General features: G+C 38.8%; 2 protein-coding genes across 34 annotated transcripts in view; one reads left to right on the top strand and one right to left on the bottom strand.

Annotated features, from left to right (window-relative positions):
- LOC310704790 (uncharacterized protein) overlaps positions 1-10,730 on the top strand; it is a 251,058-nt gene extending 240,328 nt beyond the window's left edge. For 3 of the 4 annotated variants that reach the window (XR_014524988.1, XR_014524989.1, XR_014524990.1), the window contains 5 exons: positions 650-750; positions 2,952-3,128; positions 3,897-3,980; positions 5,434-5,567; positions 8,093-10,730. The gene's annotated coding sequence lies outside the window, so the exon portion shown is untranslated. The remainder of the gene's footprint in view (positions 1-649; positions 751-2,951; positions 3,129-3,896; positions 3,981-5,433; positions 5,568-8,092) is intronic. The other variant, XR_014524991.1, reaches the window with a different exon arrangement.
- ROBO2 (roundabout guidance receptor 2) overlaps positions 1-26,635 on the bottom strand; it is a 799,183-nt gene that overhangs the window by 5,318 nt on the left and 767,230 nt on the right. For 10 of the 30 annotated variants that reach the window (XM_083498493.1, XM_083498520.1, XM_083498515.1 and 7 more), the window contains 4 exons: positions 25,097-25,311; positions 13,866-14,048; positions 11,328-11,492; positions 3,526-3,771 (listed from right to left, as the gene is read on the bottom strand). In XM_083498493.1, coding sequence (XP_083354619.1) covers positions 3,526-3,771; positions 11,328-11,492; positions 13,866-14,048; positions 25,097-25,311 — 809 coding nt within the window. The remainder of the gene's footprint in view (positions 1-3,525; positions 3,772-11,327; positions 11,493-13,865; positions 14,049-25,096; positions 25,312-26,635) is intronic. The other 20 variants (XM_083498494.1, XM_083498501.1, XM_083498496.1 and 17 more) reach the window with 3 other exon arrangements.

Genomic DNA, 26,635 nt, shown 5'->3' with positions numbered 1-26,635 from the left:
TGCTTCTGCTTAGACTTTCAGTCTGTCTAGCCAAGCAGCTTTCCAAGGCATCAGACAGAAATGCCTTATAGCTCTGAAGTACAAATTTGTGAAGGTGCTTGATAATGAACCTGGGACCTCATAGTGCAAAGGACCACTAAGCTATAGAAGGACCAATCACACAAGGAGGCAGAATCAGGCAGCCTTCCTTTGATGCAGAATGTGTGAAGAATGGACAGCACAGGGCACCAGACTCTCAATGATTAGCTTATCATTATATTTTTACCACTTTGAGTGGTGTAATTTGAAGTTTTTGACTCAGTTACCCACACCCAAATGTTATTAGCTATGTCCGCTTAGAGGAAAATTGACATACCCATATGGTCAGAGGCTTTTAAATCAACACAGTTTAGCAAGGTAATTGTTTTAGTCAGTGCTTCTCAAGTGAGCAAAGCATTGGAGCTAACCTAAAATATCAGTACAAATTTACCAGTGAAATCTTTAGATTTTGGTGATATAGAAAGCTCACTACCCACAAGGGGCAAATATATTTCTGTTACATCGGAAAACTCATGTTCCCAGTCTAGGAAGTAGTGCGTGAAGTTACCATATTGGAATCCAAGATGGTGGTAATGAGATCATATTTGGCCAATATGTCATCTTGCCCTAGGTAGTATTTCAAAGTACAAAACCAACACTGCATGAACTAAGGAGAACAGTCATAGCAGTTGCCAACATCATCATATTTGGAATCAAAGATGACTGCCACAAGTAAGTTAAAGTTGTGTTCATTATGTGATACTCAAGAAGTTTGCAGAGTTGCTGTTCCACATTTTTCCATTTTAATGGAATGAAAGCCTCTGAAGGAGATGGTCAATAAAAAAGGGCAAGTTTCTTGTTCTAAAATAAATGCAGCTGCTGTAATTTGGGAACGTATTCGGCTGCTGAATTCAAACTTGTTTTGGCAGAATTCTTGACAGGTTGTGCCTTGAGTTGATCCGTCAGTGTAACATTCTAAAAAATTCATTTGGCACAATTTATGCTAGTTATTTTATGCAGAAACGGAAACAAGGTGGAAGATGAAGGGAACCCATACCATTAACAGTATGTGAAGAAAGTGATAGGATATCAAACTGATCATCTGTTCCAACCGTCCGTACGTGTACGTGTGTGTACACACACACGCACACATGTTCTGTCAAAGGTTGCAATCCCCAAGGGATGGGGAGGAAGATGAGAATGTAGGAATGCTCTGCAGTCCTCTATCCAGTTCTAGGTTTAAATTACAGTGGTACCCCGCAAGACGAACGCCTCGCGAGACGAAAAACTCGCAAAACGAAAGGTTTTTTCGTTTTCGAGTTGCCTCGCAAGACGAATTTCCCTATGGGCTTGCTTCGCAAAACGAAGCTTGCCCCGGGGACAGCGGGTCTTCTCTTTTGAAGCAAGGGGCTGCGGGGAGATCGCTTCTCCCCACCGCCCCTTGCTTCAAAAGAGGTCCGGGGGCAGCGGGAAGCGAAGCGCTTCTTCCCCGCTGCCCCCGGACGTCTTTTGCAGCAAGGGGCTACGGGGATATCGCGATCTCCCCGCAGCCCCTTGCTGCAAAAGACGTCCGGGGGCAGCGGGGAAGAAGCGCTTCGCTTCCCGCTGCCCTCGGACCTCTTTTGAAGCAAGGGGCTGCGGGGAGATCGCTTCTCCCGGTGCTCCGAAGCCGGGCGGGGGGCAGGGGACACCTCCCGCCGCCGCGGGGACACCTTTTGAAGGCAGGCGGGGGGGAGCAAAGACTTTCGCCCCCGCCCGCCTTCAGAAGAGGTCCAGGACCTCTTCTGAAGGCTGGCGGGGGGCAGAAGTCTTTGTCCCCCCTGCCTGCCTTCCCAGGGGCTTTTAAATCGCCCCGGACAGCAGAGAAGTCCTCCGCTGTCCGGGGCGATTTTAAAATGCCGCCCGCCAGCATTTTAAGATCGCCCGGACAGCGGAGAAGTCCTCCGCTGTCCCGGGGTTTTTTAAAATGCTGGGGGTGGGAAGAAAAGCCCTTGTCCCCCCCCCCCAGCCTTCAGAAGAGGTCCGGGGACTGACTGTCCCCGGACCTGGTCTGAAGGCGGTTTCCCTAGGAACGCATTAATTGATTTTCAATGCATTCCTATGGGAAACCGTGCATCGCAAGACGAAAAAACCGCAAGACGAAGAGACTTGCGGAACGAATTAATTTCGTCTTGCGAGGCACCACTGTATCTTGTCTTTTTAACTTTAAAAGCTTATGTCCCTCACATTGTTTCCAAATAATAAAAAGTATTTTCTTCTTGGCTTTGGGGTGCGGCAGAGAAATGTGGGGGTTTAGGATCCTGGCATACTTTCCTTTTTTTGGCCCTACCTGCGCCTGAGCTCCAACATTGGTTGAGCCACGGCTTTGGCAGGGTTCATAGAACCAGAGAGGGAGACGTTGGTTCCCCCTCTGCAAGCTCAGATCTCTGGCTCTGGAATCAGAGATGGCTATCCATGATTTTGTATGGTTTCTTTTCATTTGAACAACTGGATGCAACAGCCAAGCTGACAAAGAATACTTGAATGGTTTGTTGATGAATACCTAATAGCTGTTAAGACATTTAATGATTCTGAGTGCTGGTGTGAGGGGGGAAAGGAATAACGGGTGACAATCAGCTGAGTTTTACTCAGGGTAGATCTATTCAAATTAATGGACCTTTCATGTTCATTCAATATTTACTGTTGAAGAAGGTGTGGTGATCTTTGCTGATTTCCTCTGCTGCAGAAAATACAACCCAAAGAATGGAGAACCATCCAAAACATTATGGTTCAGGAAAGAACAGAATGAAAGTTGTAGGGCGCAGGTAGAAATCTGCAAAAATCGTCTCACCGCTTCTTATATTAGTGGAGATGTTTGCTGCATAAAAAGCTTTTTTTATGAGCACAGCAGCAGCATTGGATTTCACCCAGTATTCCTACATTGATTATGTTAGCAGTGGTGTCTGCTGGATGAAAAGCTGTTCTGCAAGCAAAATGGCAACATTTGATTTCACCCACCGAGTTTATCAATGAGAAGTTCCATGTTTTAACCCCCCCCTCAAAAAAAACCACACACCTGTGAGTCCAAAATGGCTTGATTCCGAGCTTTTTGCAAGGTTACAGACATAAATGTGAGTACTGATGAGAATGCTGTTAATACAGGTGGGAGGTAAGGATGTTTGGTGCACTATATGCATGCAAAAATCCATTCCAGTGGGTTAAAGAAAAATATTCACAGCCAGTGTGTGTTCCATATGTATATATTCCTTGCATAAGATGTCAAGTACATTCCCCCCCCGCTGCATATAGCAGCATTATTAACTCCCAAAGGCATGCGTTCAGAATTTTAGTAGTTTAGGTGTATTCAAAAGCTTCACCATTGCAGGAGCAAACATTGAAGGTCAAATGTTAATAACAATCCTTTGACTGTTCCAATGTAAGCCTTGACCTTCACCGCCTGTAGGGGATCTTATAATGGAATATATTTAGGAAACTGCCTAAGCTGCTTTGAGAGGTGCAACTACACACCTGATCCAAATGCTTGTTTTTGCTGGCTTTGAAGTTCTGTGGAGCTTATCCATTCCTGGGTTTGCCGCTGCCACTCTAGTGACGTTCTAGCTTGACGATCCAAAGAGCTCTTTGTTTCATCTATGCTGGATGTATGCTGTCGTTCTAGAGAGCTTCCTTTTCTCTCTGTCGAACCTCCACGTTGGCCAGGGCCTATCTGCTGCCTTAAACCCTGACCAGGGGGTGGGTCTGGCGGTGGTGGAAGATCTAAAAATGTGAATAGACTCAGAATTTCAATGACATATTAGTTACATTTAAATTTTAGCAGAAAATGAAAGGATTGGAAAGACTTGACAAAATATAGTTATCCTACATTTTTCACTTGGTTTTAGACAATTGCTAGATGTTTTTGGCTGTAAATAACTGAACATGCCCTTCACCAGAAGAGTAATTTTTGTTGTGCTGCACTTGACAAGGTCAGTAAAAAAAAAAAGCTTTTATTTTCAGTAGATGGGGGTTGTTTCCTTTTTCATCCTGTTTGCTATGAAATAGTTTTTAAATATATATATTCAAAATGCAGATCACATGTACCCTATCAGTTAAATTAAAAGTGGCTTCATATGAAAGGTTTTCCAGAAGTTTTAACATGCACTCAAATGTTGAGTGAATTTGCAAATTGCTCTAAATATGTCCAGATTATAACACAACAGATTCTGGGAGGGTGGGAATCTTCAAATGCAAACTACTTTTTTAAAAAGAAGTCACCAGCCTGTGTTTAACTTCAAGCAAACTATACCCACGATAACATATATCAAATGTGTATGAGTTTTCCTTTATTTTTGAACCTTGCAATGGTGAAGAGACATTAGTAAGCACAATTCTTCAACATTTCTTAGTTGCAATCCAACATTCTGTCCATGCTGTTTCAAAAAAAACATGCAAGACTATTTACATACCACTGCTCACTAAATCCTCTTAGATAAACACAGGATTTGCAATGCTTTGAATCATGCCTCTGTGAAATATTTTGTATGCATGAACTTCATAGTTCTTTCCTTTTCTGAATTGGGGCTATAGCAGTACTCTCACATGTGCATGCCAGTTAATTTCTTTGCCCATGCAGCACTCTTGACCATCTTTGAGAAGATGACTGTACCATAGTTGGACCCACATGTTACTATGGGGAATCAAGAGTCTTCTGGTTCTATCCATATATAGTTTGGTATATGCTGATATTTCTGCACACAAATCTATACCCAGGATGGTCAGTAGGAGTAAAGTGGATGGGAAAGAAACAGCTGGTGTTAATACTTGTGAACCAGCCCTAATGGTGGAACAGATACTCGGGTATTTGGAGCATGACAACACCATTTTGTCTCATGGAGGCAGCTGTCTGCAGTCTAATTAGTTATTCAAAATAATTGAGACAATAAATCTTCCCCGTGCCTATCCTACATGGCAATTTTCTCTTTGATTCATATAATGCTGAAAACACTTGTGCCGTTCATTCAAGCACTTTAACAATTGAGGTAGTAACTTTTGAGTGAATGAACCTTCAAATATCACAGACAGACATTCCACATTGCCTAATATTCCTTTGTGTGCAGTGTTTTCAATGAAAGTTGTTCACACGTTTAGCCACCAGTAATGTACACTTGTATTCAAGTTTCCCTTTCTCACTGGGACTGGATGGTGCACCTGCAGGAGACTAACCTTAATACAACAAGAACTTCCATCTTGATGTAAATAGCAGCTTTATGGAGGGGGTGAAGATTTGCATTGGAACTGAAGCAGAGGGGGAAAGGGTTTAAACCCCACCCCTGCCTCCTACAACCCCCACCCAGAGAGTCTCCATACAGCTATCTGCATTCCTAAAAAGCATCATGTGTAGTTAGGCCCAAGAGGTTCTGAGGTATTTTTGTTTTTCAGGTTTGGTGGCAGGAGCTGCCTGGGGTCAAACTGGAAACCTTAGGGGTGGACTGTGTGCTGCTGCCCCATGTGGTGAGCCACTGAACTGCAGATTGCAGCATCTTACTAGACAGATTAGCATCCTAAGGCCTCAGGTAAGTTTATTTATTTATAACAAAACATTTTTATGCTATTTGATTTATTAAAAAAATTATTAAGATGTTAACAAAAAGAATAGAACAAAGAAATTATCACGAAAAACAACAATTTAAGACATTCGAAAGATAATTAAAATAAATGATAAACTAAAAACAGATTAAAATACCTATCAACAGTCTACATATATGGGTAGGCTTGTCTGAACAAAATGCTTTTAGCTGATGGTTTTAGGTAGTAGTTGGTTCCTCCTGGAGAGAAAGGACGATAGGCAGGCTAATGGCTCACTATATGATGCAGTCACATACAGTCCCAACGGTTACCCATTTCAGCATTAACAGCTATTGACCTCTAGTGAAAAGCATTTGTGGACAGTACCTCTTTGACAATAATAACAGATTTACTGAACAGACTACTCATTTGGTCAGTATTCTTGCTCCCACTCGTGTAAAGTAAACACGAAGAGGATCATAATAATTTGTAGTTGTAGATAGGTAGCCGTGTTGGCCTGCCATAGTCAAAATAAAAAAATTCCTTCCAGTAGCACCTTAAAGTTGGTCTTTAAGGTGCTACTGGAAGGAATTTTTTTATAATAATTTGTAGTTTGTTCTCCATGGTGCTTTAAGAGTCTGTTTGTTGCTTCAACCAAAATTGTGAGACATTTCTTATAGCATGATATATTACTACAGTGACTTAAATAGATTTTCAGTGCTTTTTGAAATTGTCTTTCAATTTACTTTCCTTTTCTCCCCTTAGTTATTCTAAATGTAGAGTGACAGAATAGCTTTTTGGATTTGACCTATAAAAGGTAGTTTAGGATACAGGAGAGGGTAAACTGAGTTTGTAGTGCATAGGCAAACATTATTTGTAACTTGTCAAACAAGGAGTGCCAAATTATTTCCTGTAAACCACAAATGCTGAACCATAATATATGGGCATGGAGCTATGGCATCTTGCACATAACCGTGCATCTTATGACTATCTTTGGTTATTCTCTTTGGTTGTGAGGTTTTATCCCCATTGGGGTTCATATAGTCAGTAAAAACATATTTGTCTGAAACACCTAGAATTTGCTGACTGCTGCTTGCATTGGTTGGAATTCAGCCAAGTCATCAGAAGCTGCATCTAATGACAGCACAATTCTGGAAAGAGAAATTTGCAAGCCAATTAGTACATTAATGTAATATTATTGGAGAGTGGTGGCTTTTCTCCCAATTCAGTAATTAGGGAACTAGGGATTCTGATATTTCGTGACAGCAAAAACCTCAACTGAGCCTAAATGTGTTCCCATTTGACTCACCTTGGATTAGTGTGAACAGTGTGAGAGATTACCCAGTGTGACTGAAAACAACAGTCATTAGTTTAGACTTTTAAAAGAGCTTAATGTTGCTAACTCTCTAGCAGTGCACTTTAATGGAAATCTCAGTTAATTGCAGATGATACCCAGGGAAAGAAATTGTGAATAAAGAAAATTGTTTCATGTTCACTTGTGAACTGACTGTGTTTGGGCATTATATGGTTGACTCCCCTTCGCCCCTCAGTCTATAATGTAATCAATCTAATACTTTTGCCACTGATTTTGATAGGATGGTCGATAGTAAATCATAAGTCGCCAGAAAGAAACTCTGATTATTTTCCTCATATGCCAGTCTTTCTGTATTTGGCGACCTGATTGCATTCCAAACTATCTGGAGGGCTTTGTGTCAATGCATAAGATTTCTCTCCTTCCTACCTTTCGTTCTGTTGTTTGGTAGGGTTGCCATAGTTGAAGAAGTAAAAATCTGGGCACCCTCAAAGTTGTTCAGCTTTTTTATCACCTTTCTCAAGGTCCTTAGCATTTAACAATCAGTTCTTCCTCTCCATTTCCCACCATCTGCTCCATAAGTAGGTCGTCCATCCCTTGAGTGCAGATTTCCCTCTCCCCAATTTAGATTGCAACTCTTGCATGGGACTAGGAGAGTTTCAGTCCTGTTGTAGTCTCACTTCATATAAGCCCCTCAATGCTTGCAGTTTGCACTGCATCATAGGAAAAGGTCTCACTTCTTTCAGTGTGATGTTTTCCACAATGCAAATGGCTAATGGCAGACAAAAGGTCACTCCCAGTTTACAATTCAGATTGCTGCCCCCCACCCAGCATTGACAGTTTGTAAGAGGAGGGGGGAACCCTCACATGTAGTGCGACCTTTATCATCAAAGTATATAGTTAGGATTTATATACATGGATATGAATCCCCAAAAGACAGTGGTCCTGGAATAAATTTGAAACAAGCCAAAATTTGCTATACTGTATAGTAGCAGCATGACTGCCTATATTACATATTAGGTCCCAGTAGTCATTATGCATTATGGAAAATGAGTGGGCTCATGATTTTGGTATTGCAGCCATATTACTTCAGGCAAGTAGATGTGGAAGATAATGTTTGAAAACTATTCACTAGGTGAAAGCACTTTTGTTTGTTCTATTTCACATTGTGATACTGTAATAGCTAGTAACAATTGTAAATTAATTGTTTTGTCATTACAGATGGTGTAGAGATGGAAAAAACTTGCTGTGTAATTTGTGATGGTAATATGCAGAAAGGCAACTGTTGTGGAACATGGTCTAGAAAAGATTAAGATAAAATGCAGCAAGGGAAGTTGGCCTAGTTAACATATGGATGTGAAACTGCACGTTAAGTGTTGTAACAACATGCACTGTGTATAAGCATTATCCATTGTTAGAGACCTCCTAGGGAAGTACTACGCCCCGCCCTCCAGCAGTTTTATGTTTGAGCATTGCTGCATTTAACTTCAAGACATGCTGCATCTTTGTAGTTAGCTAGCAGCCAATAGCTAGCAGGTAGAGAGAAATAAGCAGCTTGATTGAGGTTAATATGGTCATCACAGTGCAAATAATTCAGTCAGGGAACTTGCAACAAAACAAGGCAATGAATGGATTTGTACAATACAGGTTTTGTTGGACAGTGTAATAGATCCACAATCACTGCTGCTACTATACCTGTGGCTTGTCAGAACCCCTACACATGAAACAAGCAATCAATTTAGTACAACTGGATGACATATCAATTCGGCAAAGTCACTGGCATTTGAGAAACTGTGCAAGTACTCTTAAAAACATGATGAATGCCAGTGCAGTATCGGTGAGTTAGTTGACAAATTGAAGGGGTTATCCCCCTTCTCAGGCTACACACAGTGAGAAACATCTCGTAAGTAAATTAGAAGGTGCCTTTGGGGAAGTAATGTCTGCTTCATGTGCTCCAGGATTGAACAAAAAACAGCTTTCATTAGCTTTGATATAACTGCAACATACTTTCGGTACCAGAACAGGAAAGTTGATATTGATGCACATGGACAGTACAAATAGCAGCAATAATTTGGGAGGAGATTTATTTAAAGATCTATAGCTGTGACAGATTCAAGACTGGTGAGGTTGCTATAGCTATGTGGGGCAGAAGCTGGGAAAAGTCTACATGAGAAGATGTACCACCTGTACAAAAAACGTTTAGCTTACCAACCATTACATGCAAAATTTGACTTCACAGCCTTTTTACCAATGTCCACTGCTGTTAGGCAGCATAGTCTCAAGCATTTTCTACTCCTGTTGTGGTGTTGACCTATTGATTACTACATAATAGTTCTATTTATATTACTTTATCTAATAACAACTTGCACATTGCCTTGTAATATTACAGATGTTCCTAAAAATGGCATACTGACATCCTTATCTGTGAGCTGTATCAGTGAGCTGCCAAGGACTATCAACACACTTCCATTTACAAATTTTTCACACACCTTCATCTGCTCACATTTTCGACCTGATTGTAGACATTAAAATATTGGCAAAACCCACGTTGTGGTGGTTTTACTGTTCCAGCAGCCTTATTTGTAACTATATCTTGGTATCATCACAGCTAGTGAACAAGAAATAGGGGTGGAGGTCTCAGAGGAATATTTGACACCAAAATCATGGTCCTTGCTGGTATAGAATCTGCATTACAGTAATTTCCCATATTCATATTTTTGCCACGACTATTTCCAAGGTGGGGTTGTTAGGGACAACTAGTTTGTTGCTCAGGAAGTCAAGCTGCCATTATGTTTCAAATTTCTTCTTGGTCACATGTCCTACCAAACCTAGAGTATTTTTCTAGTTTGGGGGGGGATGCATCTGTGCAGTAGATTATAGCCTAAAACGCTGCACAAGAACCCAGTCTTTAAGGTGCCACAGGACTTATTGGAAAACTGGTCATTCTTTAATTTTTGTTATAAAATATATTAGAACATTAAAGTAAGTTACTGACCAAATTCCACCCTTCCCCCACATTTTGTGGTTGTATCAGTAAACAACAATGTAAATATTATTTACTGTTTGAACTTGCACCAAATGTGTAATCTTACGATTTTGAAAGGAGCAAAACCTTGTCAAAAGCTGTGGAATGAAGCTGAAATTTTAAAATAACACAAAGCAGCCTATATTAAGCCTAAGTTACAGAATGTCATCAGACATATGTGTGAGGATAAATTCATATAATATTGCTTTGCTGTCCTGGTGGGACTGGATTTCACAGCTCAGTAGGAGAAACTAATGCTTGGCTAAATAGCCCAGCCATAATTCATAGCCTGACATAGATCTAACATCAACACTGACTGAAAGACTTGAAAGTAACAAATAGCAAGTGAAATGGAATCACAACATCCATCTTGGTTTCACTATCATCAATTAAAATGTTTTTTGATAAGAAATTTGAGAGATGAGAAAATGGAAAATAAACTGACCACCTTTGAGATAATCAAGGTAGTAGAGCAAAACATTGTTATGAGAAACGTATCAATTACTTATCAAGACAGAACAGTGACAGAAAAGATGTTTGTTTCAAAAGGGAAACGATGCTAGAGGTGGAAAAACAAAATGAAATCTAGAAGTCTGCCTTTCCTTGTGGTCCTGCCATGTCAACTTATATTTCTTTAAAAGAGTAATTTCAAAATACTGTACTGTGCGTTTTTAACAGCACAAATTTGTTCAAATTAGAGAGATGCATGTTGGAGGGTTGATAAACAAGTGGCATATTCATGCATATCTGGTGGAAATATATGAAGATGAGCTCTTTTTGGAATGATATGCACATGAGACAGACATTTGGATCCATTAAATATAATGCAACATTTTTCTGTAATATTATTCTTTTGTAACTTCATTGTACATCACTTAGAAACTATAGTGTTAAGTGGTAAATAAATTGTTGAAATAAGTAAATAGGTTACTTGAGAAATAAGATACATGCAGAACATATGGAATTGGTAAGATACTAACTACAGCAAAAGTTTGAATTGCTTATAAACAAAAAAAATCTACTATGGTAACTATGAATAAATGGTTTAGTAGAACCAAGTTTGCCTAATGGAAAACTTGACACAATTTATGTAGTTAGGAGAGGGAAGTAAATTGACAGGAACTTTCCAGAAAGAATGGACCCCTTTTACTTCATATATTTAACATGGATCTTAACACATACAAAGCATTTTCACCGCTGTCTTAAACAGTAGTATAAGATAAATTATAATTAATGAACTGTGAGAATCTCTATGTAGAAGTCTATATATTTTGAATATTATGAATGTAGAACTAAATACTTGTGAAAAGAAATGTGACAAAAATAGTGAACAAACACAATTTAATATAAACTTTCACATAACTTGGTATACTAATTTGGAAAGTACCATTTTACAGTTAACATGGAAATGACTTCTAACAAAGAACTTACCATCTGTCATTCCTTCTCTACGGTGAGGCAATGGAGGCTGGTCCACTCTGCCTCCCTTGTGTTTTTTGGTAGGCCTAGGCCTCTGACTCTGGGCTGCACTCGTGTTGCTGTCAGTAGAAAAGGGGCTGGTTGGCCGAGGCCTCTGAGAAGAGGAATATGGTTTGCCTACAAACAAAAATGGAAATTGATACGTTATTATGCTTACATGCCTGCTCTAACCGGCTTCAATTTCTTTATTTGCAACACCTCATATGAAAACTCATGACGACTGTTATTGACGGCACCACCAGCAAAGTGACAAACTCAGTGTTGGAGTTTACTGTTAAAGTTTATTTGAAAAACATTTTCACCATTTGCTGACCATCTTTTTTGTATGCTAAACAGAAATGCGTAACTAATACATTAAAAAGAAAGAAAGATTGGAAGCAACATTTACGCACCATGACTTCTATGCAGAAAACATGTGCTCTGGATGAGGAGTCTAACCTCAGCTTTGCCCAACACATGCTGTATTTTTATTGCATAAGTAACCACATTAGACAATTTATTCTGGGGCCCAAACCATTCAAGAACAGGCGAATACAGATAAGATTTATCCATAATTCATTATTTTGTATGCATGCAGATGTTAATATTTCTTGAAAAAGGTAGCTATTGGCTAATCAAATAGAGTTGTCATTTCCAGATCTAACGAGACAGTTGTGTTCCCTTCAGTACTAATGGAGTGTTCATCAGCCAAAAAAAAGTTATTCCACTCATTTTATATGTATTAGTTTTAGTAAGAATGTATATTTTTCTTTCTTTTCAATGTCAGCCATTTTAGAAACCTGAGGTGGAATCCAGTTTCTGCCCCAGCACTCATGGAAACACACTTGATCCACGAGACATCTCTAGTAGTGGAGGAGGAAGGGGGCAAATTTTAATTGTTTCCTCTCCTGCAGCTCCCACACCTTAGAAATTACGATATGCAAAGTGAGGTTTTTTGGGTTTTTTTACAATGGTTTCATAATTTTATACAAGCATACATTAAGTTCGGTTTTTCAAAGCCAATGGAAGAACACATGATTTGTTGGCAATAATCTACTTGATTAAGAATACTTCAATATCAAGTCTTAGGATTTATGTAGAATACTACAGTATATTAGTCCTTTATTGTTCTTGATGAGATTGCAATCTTATAAAGCCTTCCTCCTCCTCCCTGCCTCCTCCCTACTTTCAGTGACAAGTGCACTGCTCCCTTCCAAGAGTCTATCACACAGACCACTTGTGATGTTTGTAGGAGAAACATGCATGCCAAAACCCTTACAAAGCCCGCTGTTTTATGTACAGGCTGGTTTAAATTTTACAACCATATGATAGCCACCCCACATAGTGCGTGTTGTGAGTTTGTTATGCTGTTGAAGTTTCTTGATCTGTGTAGTAATCCCTTTGTGTTATAAACAGGCCCAAGAGTAGCCTGGAGCTACTGCTCTAAATGTATCTCTGGGCACTTCCACACCATAGTTCTCTGGAGACTCTGCTGCTCATTCATGCAAGTTTTGTGCAGCGTACACATGACATGATCCCCATCAAAATGCCATCCCACATTCCTTCCTCATTTAATCTGGCTGTATTTTTGCTGAAATTTTACTTACTCAATTTTCCACGGAAATAGAACAAATGGGAAAATAATACAGAGCGAAACACTGTGTAGGGGCTGCACAAAACTTTCATGTAGTAGCTACAGAATCCGCAAACTGCCATTAGGAAGTGCCCTCTGCTTCCTTAATGCACCTACTGATCTGAACACAACCATAGCCTACTTCTAAACATTTTATGTACTTTGACTCCTCTTTTTTGCAGAGAAGGGAAGAGAAGTAACCACAGAAAAAATAAAATATAAGGTTGCCTTTATCTGGCATTTGAAAGGCAAATCAGAGTCACTTTGTTTAAGCAAGGCAACTAATTTGTTTAACTAGATGCTGTCCTTGATACAATTTTAATTATAATCCTGCTGTCAGACACAATAAATGATAGGATTAAGTGCCTTAAAAGGCAACCATTTAATAAGGCTGTTAAACTGTTGCATTGTTAGAGTGATAAACTTTCACCAACTCACCCCATGCTCACAGTCTTCCCAGAAAATACATTTGGCAAGAGAGATGCAAAAGAGAAGCAGTAATGGAGATAAAAGCTAAGTGTGCAGTTCTTCACAAGAAATATTATTGATTGCGAGAAGGTTTTGCAAATAATAAATCATCAAAAATTGCATGGCAAAATTAGTAGTCTCCTTGAGGCCGTATTAAAAGGCAGTATGTGTCAGTGTCAGTAAATCCATAGCAGAGTCAAGAGAAGTGTTAAAATGCCTGTGCACTGCACTGCTTTGTTTCTGCTTGAAGTACTATTAAACAAAAAACAAAACAGGCAGAAACAAACCATCTGCTTTATATGCATGTTAGGCATATTTATGCTGAGGTTTTACTTTTCTTAGGAAAGGAGGAAGAAAGAAAAGACAGAGGCCCACATCATGCAAAAAGCATTAGCTTTGTGTCTACAAACCTGTTCTTGATAGGCTGGTTCCATCCAGCCTAAACCCAGCTTTATCTGCTGCTGCAACCAGAGCTTGTGCAAAACTGCCGCTGGTAAAGATGGAGTCATCTGAGGAGCTACCTACACTAGATCTATGACTAGAAAAGTTACGGTCCTCATCAGACGCAGAACCCCATCCATTTACAAGTGAACCTAAAAACAAATGTAGGGGGCTAGTGAGTTGCACACATGAAATAGCTTAACTGTTATGTAAATTCCAAAGGGCTATTAAAATACCTCTTTTCCTTCTACTTTCAAATCTCAATTTTGTATTTCTAGAATAGGGAAATTCAGATAAAAATTCATTGCAGTTTTCCCCATCACCATGGATCTCAGCCAATGGAGAAGTTCAGATTTTGTCAGGTTTTTTTAATAAAGGATCTTAAAGTGGACATTTCTTATCTCAGAATTCAAAATAAGAAAAACATGAATGCACTGTATCATACAATTATTACCGGTACCTGCTGTCCTAAACTTAAATTTTTAAACTCTTTACTTGCTGTGGTATTCAACTAAGTTTTACTCAAAGCAAACCAACTGAAACTAATGGTCATATCTTAGTCATGTTCATTTTAATGTGTCTACTCTGAAAAAACTTAGTTGTATACCACCCTTAATCACTACCTTCCATAGGTTAGTGTGGCAACGAGTAAGTTTTGTGTGTAGAAAATTCAGGAATGAGGCACATCCAGTCAAATGGAATCTTTCCTTTTGCATTTTGCTTTTCCAGGTATGAGCACTCTGCTTTTAGGGATATATAAAATGTATAAAAATTCAAGGGCTTAAAGTTTGGAATTAAAATCTCAGCCTCTAGTCTTCAAGGTGAAAAGTCACAGATCACGCTTGAGATAAGGCTGCAAATGGCACCATTCAAAAATGTTCAAGTTCTGAGGATTTTCAAGTTTCACCACATACTGGGAATTCCTGCTCATTTAGACTTTTAATGGAAGAAATGGAAGATGTAAATAGGGCAGATGTTGCTTTGTTGTTGAAAGTGCTGAGAAAAGCTGCATCTGACGACATTCCCTTTTCTACTCCACTACTAAAAGTAAAGGTGCTCTAGTCACTAGTTTATCCAAACTCTAAAACACAAATATTTTCAGCCAGCCCATTGCAATGAGCACAATGATTATAAAAGTTGTTTGGGGCATCTCAGAGTCTCAAGTCTGAAACTAGAAGCACAGGATGCCTACGTGACCATTCAAAACATCCGTGCTATACAAAACCATAGGAAATAGCTTTGGTGCCAATTAGCTTTCCAAAACAATGAAAATAGTTTGCAGTGCTAGAATGACCAAATCTTTTAGCATCAATGCAGTGGTATGCTGTAATAAACAAGTTTCTGCACTCCAAGATACAAGAACAGAAGCTGAAGGAGTCGACAGAGATTTGACAGGCTGAAAGTGGGTTAAGCGCAACAGAGACTGACAATTTGATTCTGCTTGCCAGAGGCACAAATAAAATTGTTACTTTCCAAATGGACTCTGCCTGACATAGACAGATGTAGGTAAGGCAAGATAACAGCTAAGGCAAGCTGGGGGGAAAAAGCCATTTCTTAAAAAGTAAAACTACATAGATTTCTGAACAGAGATCACTACAACAGGCTAGCTGAAGAGATTATTTGTGTATAGAAATGTTCAGGATAATGATTTAAAACAAGCCTTGCTTCATTTGACTTGGTGACCATCATTTGAAGAAAGAATGTCAACTGCTCAACATATAAACTTTAAATTAAAAAAAGGTTTAGGAGTTCTGTAACCAGGACGTATATACTTTAAATGAAAATCAGTTTAGGTGTTTTGTGGGATGTAACCAGAACAACAACAACAACTCAGCAAGCAAGGAAATTACCTAAACATGAAGTCTGAACTTTGCTTGCTCTTTTTGCTGCAGCATTTCCCACTGGTGAAGAGAACAGCACTGATTTTCATTTTAAAAAATACACCCCAAACAGAAAAAGTGCTGACTATGTACACAGATCTCTTACACTAACTGATATTTTGTTGGATCACAGCCTGTTTACAATAATAAGCTGCATATTGAAAACAAGATCTGAATTATAACATGTTGATATTCTGAACTGCTTAAAGGTCGTTATGTTGTGTGTATGTCTATATATCAGTAAACACACACATACTCTTAATGCATTTCCTTATATATATTTTTCAATGACTGCAGAACGTAATGAATCAGCTGGTGTATGTGCATGTATGAATAATATTAACAGCAATGTTGTGAGTTGCTGCACAAGAACGGTGTCATAGCCTTAGTTCAGGGAGGCAACTCATCCTTTTCCAAAATCCCTTGTATGATATAATAATGCGGGATGCTACCCGAGGGATGTTACTGGAGAGCAGAACTGTCAAAAACTTTACAGACACAACTAACTGCACTGTCAAATCAGACTACACATTTCAGCTCTTTTTAAAGTGTCAGAAATAGGAATTCTATCAGGGCAATCAGAAATGTCCCTGCAGTTTGTGAGAGACAACCCAAAAGAACACTTGTTTTTTGTGAGAAGGCCCAAACTCCCTTTGGTGATGGGGATAGTCGCTATTACTGTGAGACAACATTGTTGGGTTGCCCTTATGCAGTACCACAATCCACCAACTAAGACTGATAGAACCAATATCAGACCATTCTGACCCAGGTTCAGGTGCTTACTATGACATTTAGGTGTAGCATGTTCTAGCAGGACAAAGCATGGCACAACTGTGAACCCATATGGTTCTGTTTTCATAAGATGATAAGATTATTTGGAAGACAGAAATTCAACTGGACAGAGTGGGAAAGAAAGATGAACTGCAACATTACAGAAAAGATGGGAATATTTTCATATTAATATTATATATAAACCAATTTAAAAGAAAATCACTTTAAAATTATACATGGCAGAAAAGATGAGAATTAGACTCAGGAATATGACAATAATACAGAATGACAAATGTTAGAGGTGTCAACAAACTCATGTAGATGATCTTCATGTCTTGTGTACCTCCAAAATTACTTTCTTTTGAAAAGGAGTAATAGCTATCTATAATTAAGGAAATAATGGGAAAAGTTTGTTTTTTATATTAAACAGCCATTTGCAGCTTTGCTGGTTTACTTAAGACAAGACCTTGTGATTAATATCCAAGTTTTGAATAAGGACTTAAAAGGGAGTAAGTCTAGATGTAGTTTAAGCTCAAACTTCAGGTGTTGCTAGACTTCAAATCCCATCAGGCTCAGCCAAGTGCGGCCAATGGATGGGAGTGATGGGAGCTGTAGCCCAGCTTTAAGCAATAAGCTCTGATTTTCATTGGGTGTTGTTGGGTTGTTGTTGCTTCTTTAAAACATACAGAAAACCCTTTCTAACCTGCAGTGACACTATATATATTTGTAACTAACTCACACTAACAAGGCATCACCGGATGATTGTTTTTAACTGCAGTTTTTAAAATCAGGGATTATTAGGGGAGGCACAACATGCCCGCCCCCAATATTCTCTAGCTTCACTCAAGTTTCTTCCTTCACTCAAAGTCCCTCCAATGATCTGCTTGAGGAGGAATCTGAAAATTATTTCCAAATTTTGTTTTAGGAGGCATCTGTTGACAATATAGGGATGTACAGAGTGCCTCCTGGAAATTTTTTTTACAGGCCTGTCAAAACTCTCTTTCTGCCTGCCATCTGTATTAGGACCAGTGCTTTTAAACTTTTCTGTAAATTATCTGAAGTCCGGAGTGAGCAGTGTAGTGGAGATGACACCATATAATTCAAGGATTAAACAATAAGGGATCAAGAGGAGCTTCAAAAGGATCTTTCCAAACTGTGTGAATGAGTATTAAATTGCTAAATGAGTTTCAGTGAAAGTGTAAAGTGATGCACCCTGGAGCAAATAAAACTCCCAAAACTCACATACACACTGAAAGGGCCTAATTTAGTGGTGACTGACTAGAAAAGAGATCTTGGAATCATGGTGGATAACTTAATGAAAATTTCAAATAAGTAACCGAAAAAGTGAATTCCATGTCATGGATTATAAGGAAAGGGATAAATAAAATAAAATAAATCTGATAATATTACAATGCCTTTATACAAATTACGATGAAGCAGTTATTTGATTACTAAATACAGTTCTGGTTTCTGCAAAAAGAATATTGTAGAACTGGAAAATGTGCAGAAGCAGGCAGCCAAAATTATCAAGGAGCTTTAGCAACTGCCCCATCAGAAAAGGTTACAATGTGTTCTTTACTTTGGGCTGGGGGAAGCATCATAACAGATGTTTTTAAAAGTATGTATAGTAAGGATAAAGCAGATTGAAAGACAATTTTCTCCCTCTTCATAATATTAGAACCCAATACCATCCAATAAAGCTGAAGGATAGAAGATGCAACACCAGCCTAGATTGCTTTAAAATGGAATTAGACACATTCATGGGGCAAAATTGTAGGAACGGGTACAGCCATAATGAATGTGGCTGCCTTCAGGATCAGACGTACTGTGCCTCTGAATATCAGTCACTAGGGAAATGCAGGAGAAGGCTATTGTGCTCATACCCTATCTGGGCATCTGGTTGGCCACTATGGATACTGGAGTAGACAGGTCTTTCCTCTTATCCAACAGGGCTCTTTTAACGTTCCCTTAAAATTTGAGCACAAGGATGAGCAGCAAATTTGGTTTAAATCTGGCTTTAGGAAACTCCAGATCTAATTTTGTCACAGATCAGCTGTGCCTTTTTCAAACAGGATGAAACAGGCTCCAAGCAGGTGTCCATTTCATACAATACAGCTCACTCTATTTTCCAATAGCTTGTTTGAATTCCCATGCTGTCTGTCAGCTGCAATTTTTTCCTCCTGCTGAAAGCAGCAGTAAGCACTTTATCTAGAACAAAATCCACTATTTGAAAAAGCTGAATTCTCTTTTTATTTTCCATAAAAATTTCAAGGTGCTGAAGCAATCAAAAAGTTATAAATAAAAGAGGAAGTGGGGGCTAGACTCACAAGTTTGTTCCTGGACCTTAGTATTACCAGATGTTTTTGCAGGTTAAAAAAAGAGATGAATATCATTCTTATTCACATTTAGCATTCTGTTTCTTGAAGCTAACAAGCCCACAAAACAGTAATAGGCATCTATACTGCACTCTTTTAAATACTAGTCTTTTTATTCAGATGCAGTTATCTTCTAGTGGTTCTACTTGAAAGAATTGATTTTATACACCTCAACTTCAAATGTGAAGACTCTGGCCTTAAATGGATGCTATGTTGCAACAGAATTTATCATGACAGCAAGAAGACATGAAAACCAATGGATATGTCTATGATTCTACAAAGCTGGGGACCATATTACATCAGAATACAGGCAGGGTATGTTCACACCTATATTCTGAGAAAGAGACCCATGGACTGCACTACTGAACATTACTGAAAACCGAACCTCAGAGTTACAACATGTTCTACCATTTCAGAAGGGCATAGATGAATTAGTTGACAGTGTTCATTTGCATGGGTTTTTGTGACCTATTTCTACATAAGAACCTTTTTGCTCTTGAGAACCGAGTTATCTGTGATGCAACTGGTCAGTTAGCGAAGTATTTTTATTTATTGATTTAGGGGGGAGCAACTGGGCTATGCCCATGAGTGAGGGTGCACATGCAAGCGGTAAGTGGAACAAACACTGGTGCCAAAGATAAAAGTGTTCTGGATGAACTAATCTGGAATGCATATGACCCTGTTTAAATTTTGCCTTGGCTGCTTCAGATTAGAATTTCCAGTCCTGCATAGGTCTGTGCAGAAATTAGTCATGCTTGATTTGATCGGTTACTCTCAAATAAGTAGAAAGAAGTTATTTTTTTGTTTTTGCTTTAAAAAGTACAATAGGTCGATTCTGCTACTTTTCTGGAAAGGAAGTGGAAATAATCCCTTTCTACTTTAGTGCGCTATATAAACACATACACAGCAGAAGCCTGCTTATTCTCAGAACCCCTCCCTTCCAGTCATAAAACCAGGAAACAAGTAAAACAAAAAATAAAGTATTTTTATGAAATAAAATGTTGCTCCTTCCCATTATTCTGAAACCACATGGGGTTGAGAGGCAAAAAGCCAGGAAAAATAAGGTGGAAACCAAACTGAAAGGAAGGGGCTCTGATGGGATAGACGTATGGGACAGCTTCAGGTGGTGTCAAGGGCCACATAAACTGAGGTCCAAGTCAAAGGTTCCCCACCTGTGCTATACTTTCACACATGCACAGTGTACTATTAAGCTGCTGGAATCTAGAGGGAAATAAATCTTACAATCACAAATTATTTTATGGTCCTTCAAATTCTGGTCTTGGTTGCACATGTTTTGCAGTCTCCAAGGTGCTGGATGAAGCTCTTGGTTTTGGCTAGACTGAGACTGAAAACACCTCATAATCTATGGCTGTCACAGGACAGAGGTCTGACAGAGCCCAATGTGAATTATGTTTTATTGAATTCAGTGCTACATACACATGGGGATGTGTGTGTATAAACCTGTAAATTTCAGTTTATCTCAAAATGAATCTATCTTTCATAGAACTTCCACAGCAAAAGAAAGACAAAAAGCTTTATTTTCACTTTAGCGATTGCTGCCCCCCACTTTGTTTTAATAGCTTAATGCAACTTCAATTTTTGTCTGTGTTTTGCTATTTAATGTGGTAGACATATTTACAAGGTGACAATATGCCATAATTGCAGTCTGAATATTTTAGTGAGTCTTTTATACAATTAGATCCCCAATGTACTATAAAGACACAAAAGACAAATGAAAGAGTAATAGAGCCTTGTATTTAACCCTAGCCCTAGCCACAAGTGACAAGGAAGTGTGTGCAGGTAAGTGAGCAGGCTGGTGGAAGAAGGAAGGGGTGCTTCACCCGTCATCTACATCCAGCATAGAACCAAGTCTCCTGCCAGAGGAAAAATGCTCCTTCTTCTTTTGGCTCATTTAAAAAGCTGCAGTGATGTCCTTTAGGTTGAAATGCTGCTTATTATCATCATAAACAGGAAGACTCATAAAACAATGCCCACACATAACATTTTTATTCTGCCAGAAGTTCTGGCTATATCTATGTTAGCAGTGGCCAGATTTTTGTTCTTTCTGTTTTATATCTGGGCCATACTATGCTTTAAAATAGACTGGCCCTCCTTTGGTCAAGGATGAATTTTTTAAAAATGGGAAATTGTAGCAGCGTAAAAGTTGAAACAAGGACAAACACCTGTTACTTTGGGACTCTTGCCAGACAAGTTGCGGTTAAATTATGGTATAACATGTTTAGCATTGTTATCTAAAAGACTGCTTGTGGCATCTGTGAAATGTTTTAATGATTTGGCTACGCAAGAGAGTCTACTTCTTAATCACTGCACTGGCATTAGCCACAGGAAGCAATGACATCAGCAATGGTGACAAGGACTGGCACACGTTACCTTTCTTCCCTGCCTTGTCATTGCAATGTCAGTGGCCAAGTAAATGAACCACAATAATGTCCTCTGAAGAATAAATCAGGGTTGCACCTGAAAGTAGTAATATAGAACACACAAGCACATAGCACAAGGGAGGGAAATCTGTCCTTTTAATTATTATTTTTTAAGCATTCATTTTACTGTGCAGGCAGTGTGGCAGACTTCATTTAGTGGAAATAAGGTGTTCATGGCTTAATATGAGCTCTGAGAAGGGGACCTGCTAGATTTTGTATCTCATAAAAATGGTAATGCAACAATTAGCAGGGTCATATTATAAAGCACAGATTTTACTCTAGCTTAATGGATCTAGGGATACACATTCATCAGCAAGGATGGATTTCGCATAAAACGACATGTAAATGAATTGATGACTGATCATAAATTAATTTTAGTGCTGAAGATGTAATGGAGGCACAGCAAGATGCCACTTTATCATAGTATTTTACTGCTCAGCAACATTTGAACAACTACTTAATGTTCTATGTGCATGCTAACAGCTTGAATAAATTTGACAAAATTTTGTGCCTTTCAGCAATATGGAGGAGAGAAAAAGATTGCAGGGAAAGATTGAAATTTCAAACAGAAATAAATTTGGCTAAGTGGCATAAATTCATTTTTCATTAATGTTTATAAATGCTTTGATGATGTTTGCATCTATAAAAAGTGTCAAACTTATATATTGCTTGCATTTTGTTCATTATAATGTTCTGGAAAGGAAACAAGTATATAAAATATAGATTCCACCTTATGTTTAAATGTTTAATTTTAATTGGGATACTGTTATTCATGTATGACAGTCAGTTTAGATCAAGGTCTAATTACCCAGTATTAGTAGTGCCTTTTTTATTCTTGTATTAATCTTTTAGCATATTTCCCAAAGTCTGTTGGCTTCCATGTATGCTTCCCATATTTGCTTCCGTAGTAATTACAGCAAAGATTTCATGTTATCGTATCCAGTAGTACAACGTCCACAGAATCTATGTTACATTGTGGTTAATGCATGTCCCAATATGTCTTTATTAAGGGGGAAAAAGATTTTATAAAACTTTTGATACTTAAACTGGATCTCCTATTTACAATGGTCTTAAACAGATCATAAGACAAGGACATAGCCTGCTTCCTCCACAACCCGAAAAACCGTGATGTGGGGGGAAATGGAAGTCCTTCTGCCCAGCGGAGTGGCAGAAGGAATCTTTTTGCCTCCAAAAGGAATTGTTCTTTATGGACATGGGTTATTAGAATCTTAATGCCCACCTTCAACTTCTTCTCTGGCCTCTGTGTCTACACTTCTGAAATATAGTTAGGGAAAAACAGACAGTGATAATCTTTGATATTAAGGGTAGGGGTTTAGCTTAGAAGTAGAGCACATGCTTTGAGCAGAAATTGTCCCAGGTTCAATCCCTGATATCTCCAAATGGAAATATAGTCCTGTCGTAAACCCCATAGAACCTCGGTTGCCAATATAGGTAATATTGGGCTAGATGGAGGAATGGTTTGATTTGTTTTAAGGCAACTTCCTATGTTCTATTTTGCCTACCATATTCTTCAGCAAATAAATAAATGCTGAACTTTGATGCATTTGAATTATCAGAGACAGAAGGGTCTCTGATCTATTATGTAAACGAATAATCGCAGTGCAATGGAAAAGAAAGCATTCATATACAAGATTCAAAAAACAGAAAGTCAAATAAGCTAAATGGAGAAAATGTGTGGGATATTTCTTTGGCAACCAAGACTGGGATATTCTGAGTGTCCTCCTCCATCTTGGACCTGTCAACTTCATACTAATGGTAACAAAGAGAGTTAAGTCTTCTTTCCTAACTTGAACTTCACCCTTTGAAAAGGTGATTCAGAATCATGTTTGCTTTCTTTTATGATCACTACTTCTACCACTAATGAAAACAAGACACTGATTATGCTTTCCTACAGAAAGCATAAGGAGGCAGAAAAGGATACATAAGAAGATATGCAAATCCATTTGGTGTTGGCCTAATTTTTTCGCCCCTATCACTTTGTTCCCTAAGGGTTTGGCACAATAACAAAGTATTAGCATTTTAAAAATAATGACGTAGGCAACTGAAGGCTTCAATGAGCAGTGTTGGTTTTTAAAAACCAGAATTTGTAATCAATATACTTGTACATTGCTAGGAAGAAAAGAGACAGCGACTTATAGAAAAGTAAATATGCAAATCATTCACGCGTACACACACATATAAAGACTGACATATTAATACATATAAATGAACAGTATTTTGGTAGCAGGTTTTAAAATACGTATTATCACTCTAAGACCTTTGATGGATTGCTACAGGAATGCTTCCCTAGACACATGCAGAAATGCACAGAATTACAGCCAGAAGGAGATTATGCTAAAAATTCCAGCAAATTCAGGTAAAGTGGCTTAACATACTTGTGCACTAATAAGCCAATCTTCCAAATTCAGAGACTTAAACTTGTAACTACACGTCTTCAGTTGGATCTGGATTTCAAATCACAGCAGTCAAGCTACAGTTCTTAAATCTTAATTAGCTTGGCAAGCAGCCTGGCCCCAGGGCATGGGGAAGGGAAACTGGAAAGTGGAAATAAAGCACCATTTCCCTTAATTCAATGACACAGAGAGGGAGAGAGGGAAATCCGAGGTACTGATGCTTCATTACTGTCATATTCCCACTCTAACTGGAAACTGCAATGTGTTTTCATAGCTGCAGTGTTTAGATAAGGGCATAAAACCCCCAAATTCAAAACAACTTGCAAGGCACACAGAAGGAAGGCAAGTATTAAAAGACGCTGCATTAATCTGTCTTCAGTGAACAGAAATTTCATGAAGATATATTCAGAAATTAGTACTGTCCCATAAAGATCAACAACTGAGGAGATGTGCAATATTTTTAATGAGCTATATAGACCATGCATGCTTGGGCTTCAATAGACCTCAGTCAACCTAGATACAGTACGTTAAGTACAGGTCCAACATCAGTTGAAATGAAAGTCTGCTGAAGCCTAGAATGAGGTCATGATATTCATGTAAGAACAGCACTTTCTCGCAAAACGGAATGGTTGTCTATCTTCTACCAACAGCAGTTTTATTACCAATTCAGGCTGGGCAAGCTTAGTTTTTCCCCAGGTTTGACTTTGATTATTCTAGCTGTAACATCTCCAGACATGTGAGGAATAAGAAACAGTCAAGCAAAAGATGCTCGATTAATTAAATGGGATTTGGCTGAAAGGGAAGAATGATTAAATATGTAGTGGGCACAAAATAAAGGTGTCACCACATAGCTGTTCTTTCATACTACAACTTGTTCTGAGGTTATTCAGAAAAAAACGTCTTCTGACATTCATCACTTTTACAAAGCCCCAAAATAAAATAAAAAACCTAGAAGCCTTTTTATAGATGTCAGCTTTTCATGTTGTTCCTGAGATACAAAACATTTTTTAGTCTAGTTGCTTTTGCTCTAGCCCCCGCTCCACCACACATGTAATAAACTTGCTTTCCCAGTAAAGTGAACTTTCTATGATTGATTTTTCTTTCATGTTTTTAAAGCTTTTTAAAATTCATGAATTTTCTTATCATTTGCAGCAAAGCAAAAGCATTTTCAAATCCTTTAACAGTTGTGAGCAATATTAACACAACTTTTTTAAATGCCACAGAAATATAGCAGAATAGAACACCCTTAAACGTTATTTTATTTGGAACACATTTTACATCTTTACTAAGCCGGTTCATTCTTAATTTTGTTTGCCTACCTGTCACTGAGCTGTCTAGATTGTCCATGCTGGAGCCTGGAGTATGCTCTAGTCCTCTCAGTGGTCTTGTGATTTCTAAAGCTTCTTCAATATCATCCTCATCCTCATCTTCATCCTCTGGAATATCTGTTTCCAAATCTGATATTAGAGATCCAGACACATATCCTAATGGTGGAAGTGGAGTCTGGGGTGGCTGAGTATTGCTTTGAATGTGCCTAGAGCAAAGGGGGGAAGGCAAAAGGGGAAAGCACTTTAAAAAGCTACAAGCATGCTCCAGTCATAAGCCATATACTGCACTTTGCTGGGAATAAGTCTCATTTAACTCAGTGGGACTTAAGATGTTTTAGGGGAGGGGTAGTACCTCTGGTGGGGGACACGCCATGCTCCTTCTGGAGTAGTTTGCTCACCTTTGGTCCCCACCCTGCACACAATTCTCACCTGTGGCTCCTAGAAGCTGTCAGCCTGTGACAGCGGCCAAATCCCAAGAACGGCTTTAACTGGCTGGCTAAACCAGGTGAGGGTAGCTAATAAGCCTCAAACCTTTGGTGAGTTAGGGACTTGCATATGAAGACAGGCTCCGACAGATTGAGCAGACAAGACCAGTAATGTGTTAAATGGTCAAGAAGGTGGTTTCTGCATGTGCTGGGGAGGGAAGTGAGGGGCAGATGGGGCTCCTTCATCTCAGAAGGTAGCTCATCTAGGAGAAGGAAAACTATTGACTCTTAAGCCGTGCAGGGTATCTTCAGGAGTAGAAAAGGCAAAGGAGTAAGCTCTCCACAAATCTGGAGTGGATTTGAATGGTGCCTTGTATTCCTCCTTCAGCAACTTCTGCAGCCAACCTCGTGCCCTGCTTTCCTTTGGACATCAGTGAGGTTGAGAAGGGTTTTTTTTTTTTGCCATTTAGGTAGTCCAGGACCTCCATACATACTGTCCAGGCTTGTGCCCTGGGGAGGACACTTCAGTGCAGGTAACGCAGCAATTTGACTTCACCCCTGGAGGCACATTCCATTGTTTCTTGAGACAGACAGATGCCAAAAACAGAATAGAATTAAGCTGTTGAAACTCCATTTATAACAAATAGTGAGATTTAGGGTGATGTACCTAACACTTTCTCTGAAATCTCTCAGATTTCTATGTGCTTTTGCAGTAATTTAGCCCATCATGATCACCACAAATAAGAAATGCAGGGCGAGTCTTTTAAAAGAGGACTCACCCTGTAGTAGCAGAAGTGGGGGGGGGGGGAATGTTTCCAAACAATTTGTGGGTAGCCCCAAAACAACTTCACTCACATGACTATTTCTGCATTGTATAACCAATTGTTACCATGGATTCTACACTATTGTATGCCAACTGGTACAAAACATTATGAGGAAACGGAACAGTGGTTTTATCTTTAAAATGATGCTAGGGTCATGAATGAATAAGTACTATGGAAGAGGCCATTCCAAAGATATCAAAGAGCTAATCTCTAATATATGTTAGATATATTAGGCTAGAAATGTCAAGCCAGATATACAGCCCAGAACCCCTATCATTTGA

This window comes from Podarcis liolepis (genome assembly GCF_965112155.1).
Source record: "Podarcis liolepis genome assembly, chromosome: 4".
Classification (NCBI taxonomy): Eukaryota; Metazoa; Chordata; class Lepidosauria; order Squamata; family Lacertidae; genus Podarcis; species Podarcis liolepis.
The sequence above is the reverse complement of the archived record's forward strand: the minus strand, read 5'-3'. Positions and strand labels throughout refer to the sequence as shown.